The sequence below is a fragment of the Tamandua tetradactyla genome, chromosome 15 (genome assembly GCF_023851605.1).
Source record: "Tamandua tetradactyla isolate mTamTet1 chromosome 15, mTamTet1.pri, whole genome shotgun sequence".
Taxonomy (NCBI): Eukaryota; Metazoa; Chordata; class Mammalia; order Pilosa; family Myrmecophagidae; genus Tamandua; species Tamandua tetradactyla.
In genome coordinates this window covers 5,199,126-5,213,786 of record NC_135341.1, presented here as the reverse complement: position 1 = coordinate 5,213,786, position 14,661 = coordinate 5,199,126, and the positions used below count along the sequence as shown (strand labels likewise).

General features: G+C 37.4%; 1 protein-coding gene across 1 annotated transcript in view; it reads left to right on the top strand.

Annotated features, from left to right (window-relative positions):
* Positions 1-14,661, top strand: part of CNTN4 (contactin 4) — an 831,113-nt gene that overhangs the window by 632,383 nt on the left and 184,069 nt on the right. Inside the window, exons 8-9 of the mRNA XM_077130352.1 lie at positions 5,883-5,985; positions 9,510-9,694. Coding sequence (XP_076986467.1) covers positions 5,883-5,985; positions 9,510-9,694 — 288 coding nt within the window. The remainder of the gene's footprint in view (positions 1-5,882; positions 5,986-9,509; positions 9,695-14,661) is intronic.

Here is a 14,661-nt window from a genome sequence, read left to right as displayed (position 1 = left end):
CTCAGACTCTTCTCCCAGGCTTAGTCAGAAACTCAAGCCCTCCATCTGATTTAAAGTTTGAGAACCACTGATTTAGAAAAATTGTGTTTTGATTGCTAAAGCTGCCAGAAGGCAATATACCAGCCATGGAGCCTTTTTTTTTTTTTACATGGGCAGGCACCGGAAATCGAACCCGGGTCCTCGGGCTTGGCAGGCACGCATTCTTACCTGCTGAGCCACCGTGGCCCACCCTGGAACAGCTTTTTTAAAAGGAATTTATTAAGTTACAAGTTCCATAAAAATCTTCAACTAAGGCATCCAGAAAAAGATACCTTGACTCAATATAGGCCTATGTCTGTCACATGGTAAGGCATGTGGCTGGTGTCTGCTGGTCCTTCCAGCTTCTTATGCCACTGGTTTCCTCTCTAAGCACCTAAGACCATCACTTAGTTCCTCAGGGACACAATTCTGGGTTCTGGCTTGCTTAGCATCTCATGGGAGGCACATCATGACATCAACTGGGCTCTGTATCTCCAAACCTCCATATCTAGGCATCTGCTCTCTCTATCTATACTCCAAACATCTCCAGATATCTGTCCCTCTTGGCTCTGTCACTGTTGACTCTGTGGCTTCTGAGGTTTCTCCACAGTGTTTCCCCTTTTAAAGGACCCAATGAACTAATCAAGACCCACTTAATGGGTAGAGTCACATCTCCATCTAATCAAAAAGTCACACCCATAGTTGAGTGGGTCAATCTCTATGTAAACAATCTAATCAAAGTTTTCCACCCTGCATTTTTAAATCAGAATAAAGGGACATGACTTTTCTGGAGGTATACAACACTTTCAAACTAGAACAACTACCTAGGAATTTCTACCTGTCTCTTCTTCAGGAAATCAACTCTCAGTTATTCAGTAAACAATCTTTGCCCAGCTGTGCCACATCACTGTGCTATGCACTGGAAAAGAATAGCCTATAAATGTAATGATAAGGATCGGGTCAGTGTTACACAATTTATGCCTGCATTGCTAGGCACAGCACATGGCTTGTGGTAGGGCTAAATGAATATGCATTGAATAAATTCCTTGGAATATAAGTAGAGCTAAACCTCTGCCTTCTGAAGACTTTGGTGGATGGAATTCAAGTGCTCTAACTTTCTCTACTGTTATACTGGCTCTCTTATTTAAAAAAATAGGAAGCATTGGCAATGCATTTTAATGAATTAAGTCTTTTTTCTTTACGTTTAAAATTATAGGTTTAGATGTCTCTGTGTAGAATTGAAAGCCAGAGTTGTCTCTATAGGCAGATCAGGTAATTTATGCAAGAGAGAGGGAATATTGCTGAAATTGCATATCACCCTTGATCTAGTCTATATCACATGTGCTCCTTAGTTCTACTTAGCTTAGTTCTGTAGACACGGCCAGACCTTTGTATCTTTTCACCTTTTTAAATAGTTAGAAATTGGAAAAGGGTCCTGGAACAATTCCATCAATAGCCTTGCTCTTTTAGCCTAACCTTTCTGTAAATCACCAGAGCAGTGGTAGATCAATTAAGTTCAAAAGTGTACAGGTGATTAGAGGAATGGCTTGAAAAATGCACTTCTATTTTATTTTCTCAAAAAATAAAAAGGCAACAGCTTTTCAAATGTAATGAAGAAAATAAAGGCCAAAATAGTTAAAATGGAAGGAATAGTCAAATATAAACGTAGACTGTGCCAGATGTAACCAAATTAAATGGAACTATTCACAGGTGTTCCAAAAAAAAAAATGTTCATAATATAGTTGAAGAAAATTGTTTCCTTCATTTTTTATTATTTTCATATTACGACAATCTTTATAAACATGAAAATTCTTTAAACAGCAGTGAAAACCATACATTCTATCTCTGATCCATGTGTGTACATTCTGTAACCACTGCCATAAATACAGATCAATCTGTATTATTACTGATTCCTCTGATATACTGCTTCAGTCGTAAATATAGGACCATTAGATCATTGTGTATCAACCCAGAAATCACTCAGTATGAACACATACAGAAACCTACAAAAGTCACGTTAGTGAAAGATGATCTTAAGTCAAAGAACACACGCTAGAAGCCTCAGTGATACTTAAAAGCTGACTTCCGTACCTGGAAAGAAGTATGTGTTTGACTTAATGGCTATCATGAGTGAGAGCATCAAATCCTATATCATTTCCTCCCTTACAAATTCCTACTCATCACATTCACTGGGTCATGAATTAGGATTTTGAGAGATAACAGGAAAAAGTCAGAAGGATTTCCATCCCTCAAGTACGTGAAAATACAGCAGAAGAGATGACATATATATGAATAGCTATGAAGGTGATATAAAACAGTAATGCTATTCAAGGAGAGCCCAGAAATTGATATGTAAAATGCTTTATGTTAGTCATTATTTACTGAGCACCTATTAAGTGAAAAGACTGCAGTAGAAGCTATAATAAAGCTATGAAAAAGACAGATACATTACTCGATATCATTTATTTTACAATCTAGATGGAAGACAGACACTAAAAACATGAGCAAGCAAGAGAATTAACAAATTGCAGTGAACAGAAAGGAAGAAAAATGTTAATGGAGAACAATAGTAGGGACCCATTTTTGGCAGAGTGAGCCTCCTTCTCTGAGGGAGGCATCATTTGAGCTGACACGTGAGCAAGAGAAAAAGTCATCAATGGAAAGTTCATTGGGAACACAAGAGAAATTGAAATGTATGTCCACACAAAGCCTTGCCTGCAATTATCATAGAAGCATCTTAGCCAAAAAGTGGAAACAACCTAAATATCTTTCCACCAGTGAAAAGATAAACAAAATGCAGCATATCTATACAATGAAATGTTATTCAGCAATAAAAAAAGAATGATGACCTGCCGATGCAGGCTGAACATTGATGAACCTGAAAAACATTACGCTAAGTAAAAGAAGCTCGACACAAAAGACCACATATTGTATGATTCCATTTAAATGAACTATCCAGAAAAGGAAAATCTATAGAGATAGAAAATAGTTTAGTATTTGCCTGGAGCTAAAACAGGTAACAGGGGTTAACTGTAAATTGCCGTGAGGGATCTTGGTGGCATGATGAAAATTTTCTAAAACTGGATTATCAGATGGTTGAACAGTTTGGTAAATTTACTAAAGATCATTCACTTGTACACTTCACAGTGATGAATTTTGTAGTACGTAAAATGTACCTCAATAAACTTGTTTTAAAATAAGGTCACGGGGAGCAACGGGAACTGGGGCAAAGAGTCTTTGATATTTTCTTATCATTTAAAGACCGCCATGGACTAGAGTATGAGGAGTCCAAAGGAGAGGGAAAGGGAGTAGGAAACGGGGCCTTAAGAGGTAGGATGTGAGCAGGAGGAGATAACAGGCCAAGGGATTTCGGACACTGAGTCTCTGCATTGCCAGTGATATTTCAGTAGCTCAGAACAATGTTATGTGAGACATGTTTGTTCCTTGGCGTATCTTTCATAGCCGGATTAAGGAACCACAAACTTATATGTAACATGTATAAAAAAAGGGAGGCAGGGGAAAAAATCTGATCACTTGCAAGATGTCCTTATCTCTTGAATTTTAACCTTTCTGTCTCCTCTCCCTCCAATACATTATATTCTGCAATGCAGTTTGTCTTGATTTCAGAGAGGATTAAAACCTCTTTCTCTCAAAGTAATTCTTTTTTTAATTAACACTGCTCTCAGAGTATACAGCCACATATACCACAGTAAGGGTGTTAACTTGCTCAGTGCTCTCAGAGTCAGACTACTGATATTTATGGGATGATGATTCAACAGTACAAGCTGTTTGTTAGCAAATTCAGCAGCTGTCTAAACACTATCGCTGGTAGGTGCTACTTCTTAACTGGTCCAGCTTTGTGGCAAATGCTCAAAGGAAGGCAAACCATACTTAGATGAAAGAGAACTCAGAGGGCAGAGATTAGTCAAAGACAGGGGAATGGTTTTGTATCTGAACTTGCTAAGCATGAATATCATATATTTTAATCTAGTTTTATAATTGTATTCATTGCACAGGTAGGGATAAAGTAAAGGAGTCAGGGGCCTGAGTGGACCCTTGAACACTATTTTTATGGGACTGAAGACTAGCTGTTTAACCTGAGAGTACAACTTGATTGTGAAATAGGGAGAGGTTATAGTTGAGATTTAACCTTTTGAGGGCTAAGCATGCTTTCAAGAATAGGTTGCTGGTGATGGAGCCTGTCTTTAGAAAAGCATGCACCCATGGATGTCAGGATTAAGAATGCTGAACTAAATTATCTCAAAGGTCCCGTCCTAGTTGCCTGAGCAGCTATCACAAATACCACACAGTGGGTTGGCTTAATCAAGGGATATTTATTGTCTCACAGTTCCAAAGGCTTAATTTTCTCCAGGATCAGTACTTTATTCTAGTGCCTGCTTGCCGCAATCCTCGGGGCTTCTTGGCCTTCCCGTCACCTGGCCACGTCGTCTTCTTTCTCCATGCTCCTCTGCTTTCCACTACTTCTGGCGTCTAGCTCCTCCTTGTGGCTTTTTCTTTATAGTCTCCAGGAGTGCAGAACTGGTTCAGTTCAGTACACCTTAACTTTTAAAGGTTCTATTTACAGTGGGTTCACACTGACAGGGACATGGGCTAAGATTAAGAATGTGTTTTTGGGGGGATCCATAATTCAACCTACCAAAGGTCATTTCCAAATGCAGCACTCCCTGTAATTCTACAAAACAACAACAACAACAACAACAAAGAACTATGGTCAAGTTTGTACTTTGAGGACATAACTCCTAGCAAACCTAACTAGATTGTAGGTTATCCTATACATAGGTTTGACTTTTTTTCCAATTGAGGAGATCTCCTTGATGCTTCTCAAACTCTAAAACCAAAGAAGGAAAGAGCCTCCTCTGCAAAATGAGTTATTGTACCTGTCCAGTCCATGCCTTATTTGTACCTTTTTCTTCTGAATCCTTCCATCTCTTTATCTTCTGACTCTGGGAAGCCTAAAGGAAAGATGAAATGGAGAGTTTTATGAGTTTTTGTTAGAGAAGTCCAAATTTTATATTAGCACAGTTGAATCAGACCATGGAAAAATGACCAAAAATTGAGCAGTGGTAGGCAGGGCCAAGAATGTATTGATAAGAATTGGTAAGTATTAATGATAAAACATGGAGTGTTTTTTTTGTTTTGTTTTGTTGGCTCTTTTACCTCAGCTATATGAGCAGTCATTTTCCAGGATATGGGAAAAGTGGGAGACTATGGCCTTCAAGGTAATATGCCATTGCAAGGTAGCTCTATTTTAAGGGTGTTTTCTGTAATCACTTCCTATTTATTACTCCTTTTTCATTGGTTCGGAATATAACACAAATACAAACATTTGATGTAACCTGGCATATACCAATTTCCAGTTAATTCGTATGGACTTGGAAATGAAAGACAAAGTAAAACTTGCAGCCACAAACTGATTACTCAAGTAATTTTCTATCTTATATAGACACAATTAAACAGGCAAGTATTTAAAAAATATTTTAAATTTCTCTGCAGTATGTTTCTAAAAAGGTAATTTATTTGATGTTCCTGGTGTCTAGCACTTTACCCTTCTCCCTTAAAAATTCCCATGACTACTTGAACAAAAAACAAAAACTTTTTCAGTGGCGAAGTTGTAAGCATGGGGAATGTAATTCTAGGCAGATGGTGTGGCACTGCAATACAAATTTTCCTCTAGCAATAACTGGGAGAACAGCCACAATTCACGGCTGTTGGAGATAGGACCTGTTTTAAATAAAGGAATTAATTGTGCACATAATGATGTATAGGAGCATGCTACATTAACAGAAAACCCTTCTGCATGTTTTAAAAGAATCTCCAAGACTAACTCCTTTGTTTATTCACAGGGGTGATGGGAGAATATGAGCCAAAAATAGAAGTACAGTTCCCAGAAACAGTCCCGACTGCAAAAGGAACGACGGTAAAGCTGGAATGCTTTGCTTTGGGAAAGTAAGTTCTGGTTTCTCTTCTCCTCTTCCTCCCCTCAGCTTGGCCACGTATAGAATTTCCTTTGCACTGTTCGCAGCAGTGTTTCTGAGGTGACTGAAAATCAAGTCAGGGCTTTCTCTTTGTAATTCTGCATATGCATCTTTGATTTTGCCCTCTCGCCAAGGAGAGGCGACATGTAATGGCACAAAGAGGATTAGGCTGCCGCAATTGACATGGCCACAAAGGAGAAGAGAATGGGCAATTCTGAAAAAAAGTATACTGTTCAATTATTGTGGCCTGTAACATGCACACTTTCTAACCTGGAATGACAGACAAACAATGGCCTTCATTTGAGGTACAGTCAAGCTGACTATTTGGGAAAATATGGACTTTCATTCTGGTCCCAGTCTAGAGAAGATGCATCAGACTCCCCAAATTTCTTTTTAAATTGCCAGTCTCTTCTCTGTCCTTTGAATTTCCTTCTGCTCTGGCTAGAGATAGGAGAGACCTGATATTTGCTAAGATTATATCTATTTTCCTGAAAATTATTGGCAACCTTATTTTTCGGTTGGTAGATAAGCCTATTGGAATCCAGTTAACTTTTCCATGGAGTATCTTTCAGAGAGCATAAAGAAAATGAAATGCAGATTGGTTGGAAATTCTTATTTGCCAGTAATCAGCACAAAATGTTTGTCATCAATAAGCCATTATCTGAAAGAAGAATTTTTAGTATGCATAGGAATTTTAATGGCCCATTTCCTTCCACTTTCCCACTCCCATCTATCCAGGTAACCCATTGCTAATTCCTTGTCTTCTTCCTGTGTCTAAATGCTGACTAAAGCCACAATAACTCTTGCCCAAAGCCTGTGTCAACATATAATATATTTCTTAACATTTTTCTGTTTTACAGCAACCATAGAAGAAAGATATCTTTTCTTCATTATGTTTTCAGCTCTAAAAGAAAACTTATTTTGATTTCCCTGTATTTTTAAGTCATGGTGATATAAGCTGCCTTGGTGTCTTTATTTTGCTACTGTAAAATGTAGTGGTAATTTGTTATGTTCTGAAAATGTTACCACAATGAATAAATTAGGATACAGCTTCAGGATTGGGCACTATACAAATGTTAAAAATTAAGTTATAAAACATCATGTAAGATAGAAAATCCCCATGATATATTGCTAAGAGAATTAAAATAGATCGCCAAACAGTATGATATGCTCATTTTTTATTTTGAAGTATATGTATGCATGCACATAAAAGATACTACAAGAAGGAAAATGCCAAAATAATTGCAGTAATTATTTCTGGATCCTTTGTGCTTTTCCATGTTTCTGAAATTTTTGCATTGAGTATACATTGATTTTGTAAATAGAATTATATAGTGTAAAAATTAAAAATTCAAATTCAAAATGTAAATAATGAAAGTTGTTAAATGTATATAAAATATTTTTTTTAATTGGGAAAAGAATTTTTCTTTTTACCTAAAACAAATCTATATTGTTTAACAGTAAACATTCAAAATGTTAAAGTAGGTCAAATTAGCTACTTCAGAGTGTTAAATGGCATTGTCTCTTCCTTCAAATGCATAAAAATTATACAGACCTCAACATGAAAAAGATTTTGCACAATAGCAATAACCCAAGGAAATAAAATCTAACCTGACTTATGAGGGAGAGTAGTACAGAAAAAGGTAAAAGCAGGTAACAGGATAATTTAAGTATATTAGGTGTATATTTGGTGAATCTGCAAGGTTCATGTTGTTCACACTTCAAAGAGAGCTATGAATTAAACTCTATTCACATTGCTTGAATGGCACTAGAATAAAAACAAAAGATCCAAATTGAGCATCTCCAGTCTTACACAGAAATGTTTGGGTATGCACATCCAGCTGCTGGAATACATCATCATCACCCACTTAAGAGCAGAAAGACTAGATCTAAGCTACAGTTATTTTTAAAGGCACATATTAAGTGTATATCTCATCAAATGTAGACACCCATAATGCACTTTTCATAGAACCGTTAATGCATTTTGAGCTAGTGACTATCTAACAAAAAATACTTTCAGAACAAGTATAGTAGAGTTGATGGTTTTAATTTTTTAAATACCATCTCAGACTTTCCAGAGAAGATTAGCATGTCTTTAGTCTAATTACTTCTCTGCATGAGTTTTGTGGGAAATAAGTAAGTAAATAATTGTACCCCTTGCCAGGACGCTGCAGTCTTAAAAGCAGTGGTTATCTCACTAAAGCATTGATTTTCAGATTCAGTGTTGGCCTCCTTACAATTTAAGTTTTGTTCGAACGTATACGGCTGTAGGATGATAGATGCCTTGAGAGTACATAAAGACCTGCAGATTGCTGCCCTCTTTATCTCACATTTTAAGTAAATTCTCCCCAAATCAGTTGGGGGGCAGGGGGCTTCCAATTACTAGCCCTCCTAATGGACTGCTCTAAGTTGGTAGGGTTTTCAATATAAATAACAATTGGAAACCAGCCATGTTGTTCAAAACAAATAGAATAAGTATTTCCTCCATGTCAACAATTAGGGTTCTAGCTCCAAGATTTTTATGTGCTTATTTCTACTATCATTTCTTCATTATTTAGGTCTTTCTCAAAATAGGATACTTACATTGTTGGTACATAAGAAGAACTTTCACAGCATATTATTTCTGTTATCTGTCACTGCAAAAGAAATTTAGCAGCCTAATACAACCAACATTTTATTATCTCTCGCAGTTTGGAAGATCAAGAATTTGTGCAGGCTTTGCTGGATGGTTCTTTTGCTCTCAATGATATCAGCTGAGCTCTTTCAGCGGTATTCAGCTGGTGGAAGAGCTGGGCTGAATAAGATTGTCTCGCTCACAGTTTTAGTGTCTTGGAGGGGATGCTGAAAGGCTGGGCTCGTTGGGATTGTCAACAGGAGAGCCACGTGTGGGGTCCCTCCTGCACGGCAGGTTCAAGGTATTCAGCCTCCTTAAAGGGTGGCTTGGGCCTCCCGGAAAGAGTGTTTTAAGACACGGAAAGTAGAAAATGCCCGTTCTTAAGGCCTGGACCTGGAAACTGGCATAACATCACTTTTGCCTTATTTTATTAGTCGGAGTAGTCAGAACCACTCAGGTCCAAGGGTGACAGGACATAGCCACCATCTCACTGGAGACACAGCAAAAAGATTTGCAGCCATCTTTAATCCACCATCTGTGAACATTTTTATTTTAGTATATGTATTAGAAAAATATAGAAAGCATGTAAAATCTACATCTACTTCAGAGATAGTATTATAGAAGAGATAGGGTACTTATTTAAGATAAAATAATAGTTATTTGATTTTAAGAAAACACTCAGTACTCTAGCGAATGCAGGAGATATGGATATGGTTAAAATCATAATAGTGATGAGAAAGTGGTGAGGTTTGGGGAATGCTGTCTAGTGCAAGCTTACATGTTTTAGAATGAAGAAGGAAGAGGTCATTAGGAGTATAGGTTCGGATAGAAGGAGCATTATTCTCTATCTTGATTCCCGCCTTTTTTATTCTTGCTATCAGTCCAGTGCCAACTATTATCTGGCGACGAGCTGATGGAAAGCCAATAGCAAGGAAAGCCAGAAGACACAAGTCAAATGGAATTCTTGAAATCCCCAATTTTCAGCAGGAGGATGCTGGTTTATATGAATGTGTGGCTGAAAATTCAAGAGGAAAAAATGTAGCAAGGGGGCAATTGACTTTTTATGGTAAGTCTGTGGTTCATATTTATCATTTGTAGCGCTACGGAACTTCTTTGTATTAAAAATCATAAACTGGGCGCTTGAATTAAGGCTTTTTTAGAAGGATTGCGTAGACTAGGGTTGTATGAAACACCTGGTTTGCTGCATAATTAGCATTCCCTGGATGATTCTGGGTGTCGGGTGTGAGGGGGGTGGCAAGGATGTTGACTGAGCAGGAGGAAGAAATTAGCCTGATGTGTTTAGAGAATGAATATTAGTGTGAACACACTTGCAAAGGAACCTATTTTCCTCCTTCTTTCAAACTGCAAACATGACATAGGGAACTTTTTTTATTCCTGCTCCTGATTTATTTTTTCAAGCTCTGTGTTTTCATTCATTAGAATTTTCATTTGGGGCTAGCATTAATCCTTTGTAATCATTCCTATTTAGCAGCAATTTTATGTGGTACCATGAACATTTCAAAACGCACACTGTCCTGATTTAGTTCTTATCAAAATAGAGCATGACAAATCTTTCTCACCCCAAAGATGTTTCATGTGCAGCTGCTCCTGTTCCAATCAAATCATCGGCATTGATCCAAACATAACAAAAATGTAAACCCTCCAGCACGTGGTCTGCAATCAGGCCTATCTTGGAAACCCTGTTAGGGTATTGATTTGAAATCCAGAAAAGGGTTTCACTGGATAGGCCTTTTGAAAGCAAACTGAATTCTACCAAACTGGAACATGCCTAAATCCCATCTGTCTGGGGTCTAGAAAATAAACATTATAGATTGATAAATATTCAAGCATGGTTGAAAAGGACAACAATGCATGCTTAAATGATGAGAGGAGTTCTGTAAGGGCCAGTTGTATCAAAAGCTTTCAGTGATCTTATTTCTTACAATAACCGATACCACAGAAGTCTCTTTCTTCTTTGGTACCAATTCTAGTACCAAAACATTTAGGTTCTAACATATGGCCAAAGAATTTTCTTCAGCAGTCATGTAAGACTTGTTAAAAACATGTTTGGAAAGTGGGCAGAGATTCCAAAGTGAGCCAGCCTCTACTGACCACCGCCTGCCACGCAACACTTCCTTAACATTTTTGACTTGCGTAGCTCTGATGGAGCAGTGTGACAGGAGAGCAGCGTCGGTGTTAGAAGTAACACCATGATGAGCTGGACAACTGTTGTTTGGAAAATCGTCACTTCTCCTTAATTACTCATCTTTCCTCAAGAATAGTTAAGGACTAACTCTATTCAATCCAAATGACAGACATGGCATTTCATCTTTGCTTTTTTAAAAACTGCAGTAGTTGATACATTATTTGATTGGTTGAAAAGCAAAAGACACCACAGTTAATTGATTGGAACAAACATAAGACTGAGGGTTACAGATTTTATTCAGTGAGATGCCCATTGCAATTGTTTTTAACTCTTTACAGTTTATTTTTTCCCACCATTGTGGTAATTATTTCTCATATGCCAGATAGAGACATCCTGAAATATTAAGGTAATTGGCTAATGTTTTCTATTTTCGTTCTTATTTGAGTAGTCTGAATTCAGTGAAGGTTATTCTTAAATGTTATTTGAGTTCCTCAAATAATAGGATAAGGTCATTTTCACTTTCATAATTTTCTTTAAATGAACTACCTGTTTTCAGTATGTTAAAAAGATAAGAATTTTTCTAATTAGAGGATGGCATAGCTAGTCAAGTACTTTCTAGTGGGTCAGAGGTTTCCTGTCCTGGAAAAAGAATACTACAGAGTTATAGTTAACAGAGGATTAACCTTGTCACTGGCCCCCAGCCTTGTGCATTGAAATGTGTTTTTTTGTTTTTTTCTGGGATCCTGCCTTGGAGATGGAAATCAGGTTCTAACAGTGTTTCTCTTTTAAATGAAGTTGTCTGCAGCCATGCATGGGGAAAAGAGCAGAATGAAATTTGCCTGCTTTCTGAAGATAACTTAGCTTTACCTCAGTTGTCAACCACCCCTGGGGTTAGAAACCTGTCAGATTCAAGGCTTTTGGCTGTTCCATCTCTGTTTATTCTTTTGTTTTTTCTCAACTAGCATATCAGTAACAGAAATTATTGAATTGTTTTCATTGTCACAGGAGAGCTTAATTATATATAAATGTGAGGCTGTCATTTTTTTCTCTTGTTTGTAGTCTCCATTGGGTTTTCCCAGTGCTCTGTTCCTAATAGCCACCTGCCTCAGTCTCCAATTTAAATGAGTTATTATAATTAAAATCACCGTGTAGATCACAAAGAGGAGAAAGTAGCCTCAGTCACCGGTCCATGAACAGTTTGTCTCTTGTAGAAAAACGAGAATTTCTTACATCATTAAGGTATGCTGAGCTCTGGGATTAGAAACTATTTGAGTTTGAATTTAGAAACCTGCTTCTCTTTTTTTTTTTGGTTCCAGATTGATACAGTTCATTCATCAACTTCCCATTCAAAAACGACAAATATTCTAACTCCTGTTTCTGACTTGACAAAATAGCAATTTTTTCCTTCCTACGCTAAGACCATCGGACCTTCCTCTCAAGGCTTTCTTGGCATTCCATTGCACCCTGTCTCCCACTCTTCAGAATGGTGGGATCCCATACTCTCAGTGGTTTTTAGGTTTAGAACATTTTTACCGTATCCCATTTCTCCAATTTGTTTTTGCCGTGACCTCTGTTTGACCCATGTGGTCTAGTTGTAATTTACAGTTTCATGCATTTTTTCATCATGAAAAACTTCTTAAAAACTTGTTACTGAAGGTTGAAATTTTCCAAACACAACTTTCATTTGTTTGACAAATACTTTTCATTATCTATCGCATGGCAGACAAAATTCCTGCCCTCGTAGAGCCTATATTCTACTGGAGGTTAACACACAATATACTATTAAACAAATAGATGAACTAGAAATTTTCATATTCTTGTTAGAATTATGAAGAAGACTAGGAGGATGAGACTATTGAAAACAGGGCTACATATGACAAAGTGGTCAGGAAAGACTTGTCTGAGAATGGGACTGAAACAAGACTTGAAGGATGAGAAGGAGCCAACACCCCAAGGGGAAGGACCTTCCAAATAGAAGTTAAAGTGCAAAAGTCCAGGAGCAGGAACTTCTAGATGTGTTTGAGGAGGAGCAAGGAAGTCAGTGTAGCTCTGTCTTAGCAAGAGTAAAAGTAGCAGACTGGGTTAGAAACATCAGAGGGTACCAGATTATACAGTACTTTGCAAGTCAGCTACTTGGTTTGGGTTTTATTCTGAGTGTAATGGAATGTCATTTAAGGGTTTCAAGCAAGAGAGTGAGACAACCTGTTAAGGCTTATAAAAGACCACTCAGGTAGCTCTGTGCTACATAGATTATAGGGAACCAAGAACAAAAGCAGGGCAACCCACTTAGAGGTTATTGCCACCATCTAGATGAGATGTGTTGGCAACTTGGACTCAAGTTAGGAAAAGAGGTGTTGAGTTATGAGATACATTTTGTAGTGTAACCAACAGGGCATTCTTATTTAATTCCTGCACGTATCCAGTTTACAGATTCCCAGAGACATTGAGTAAATGACTTAAGTTTACACAGCTAGTAAGAATCAGAGCTAGACTGCCAATTCCAAGTTTTTTCTTCGTGTTAGTGGCTCTCAAACTTCAGGGTGCATCAGAATCACTTGGAAATCATTAAAATACAGAGCCCTCTACCCAGAGTTTCTGAATCAGTGGCCGTAGGGTTGGGGTGGGGCGGGTGGCAAGAATTTTCATTTCTAATAAGTTTTCAAGTGTTGTTGATGCTGCTTGTCTAGGGACCAAGCTTTGAGAACCACTGCTCTATACTATGCTGTTTCCAACTGGTATAATGAAGCTGAATATTAAATTGCACACAAGTAAAGGTACTTTTCTCTGGAAAGCTGATATCTTGCTATCACATCAGATGTTGTAGCCAGTCTACATAGACAAAGTAGAATGAGGGTAGTGAGATAATTATCTTTGAAAAGAGAAGAGGGGAGTATAAAATGGATTTAATTCACTTGATAATTACTCATCTTTCCACTTCATTGTGCCTGTATAGACGCTTCCTTTTTGCGCAAATAGACAAATGGAATTATAGATGAATGAAGTGTGAACTAAAAGAAACTGAAGTTATATGCCTTTTGTCCAATTTTCCCTGTATGTAATAAGTGTTAAGAGAGTAACACCATCGTGATCATTAGGAAATGGGGAATATAGTAACAGTACCCAAGGTCATGCGATGAATGGGAATCAGAACTAGGATTAGAACTGATTTTTGCTCTGCTATGTGTGTTACTTTTCCAGACAATAAAACATTTTAATAATATAGGTAAGGAGAAAAATCCATCAATCATCCAGAAAAAATTCTGTATATTTTTCACACCCAATCTCATAAATGAAAACATTCACATGAACAATTGTCTTTTTCACTTCCAATTCCCTAAATTAATCACCTGATTATTAGATCTGAAAGGGCTTTTTTTTCCCAAATTACATCTATGGCTGTATGTCTAGACCTTATATGCTATAGTCCTTTATCTACAGGCAAACTGTGGGCTCATTGTCAGTGCAAATGGTATTTCAGTATCTCTAAGGTCATCAGTGAGTGAATACAAAAGCATCTTACAGCACAGCATACTAATTTCCCCCATGGTTATGCTGTGTATATGTGATTGCTAGATAATAATTCATCTCTGCAAAGTGGCTTAAAGGACAGAGTGACCAAAAAATGAACACAGCAAATAAGGTAATTTCATAGTAAAACAATAGCATGACTTAATTGTCCTAGACAGAACTGATATTGAGACCTTAGAATTTCCCTGGATGTTGCTTAAAGTGCAATTTTTGTTTCTTTCTCCTCTTCTGGTAGCACCAGTAAGGTGGGTTGCTGTAATTTTTCAAGAAGTGCACATTGAGAACATATTGTGAATAATGGTCTGCAGGAGGTAATACATGGATGGGAAATAAAATCTTCACACTATGAGAAACTTCAA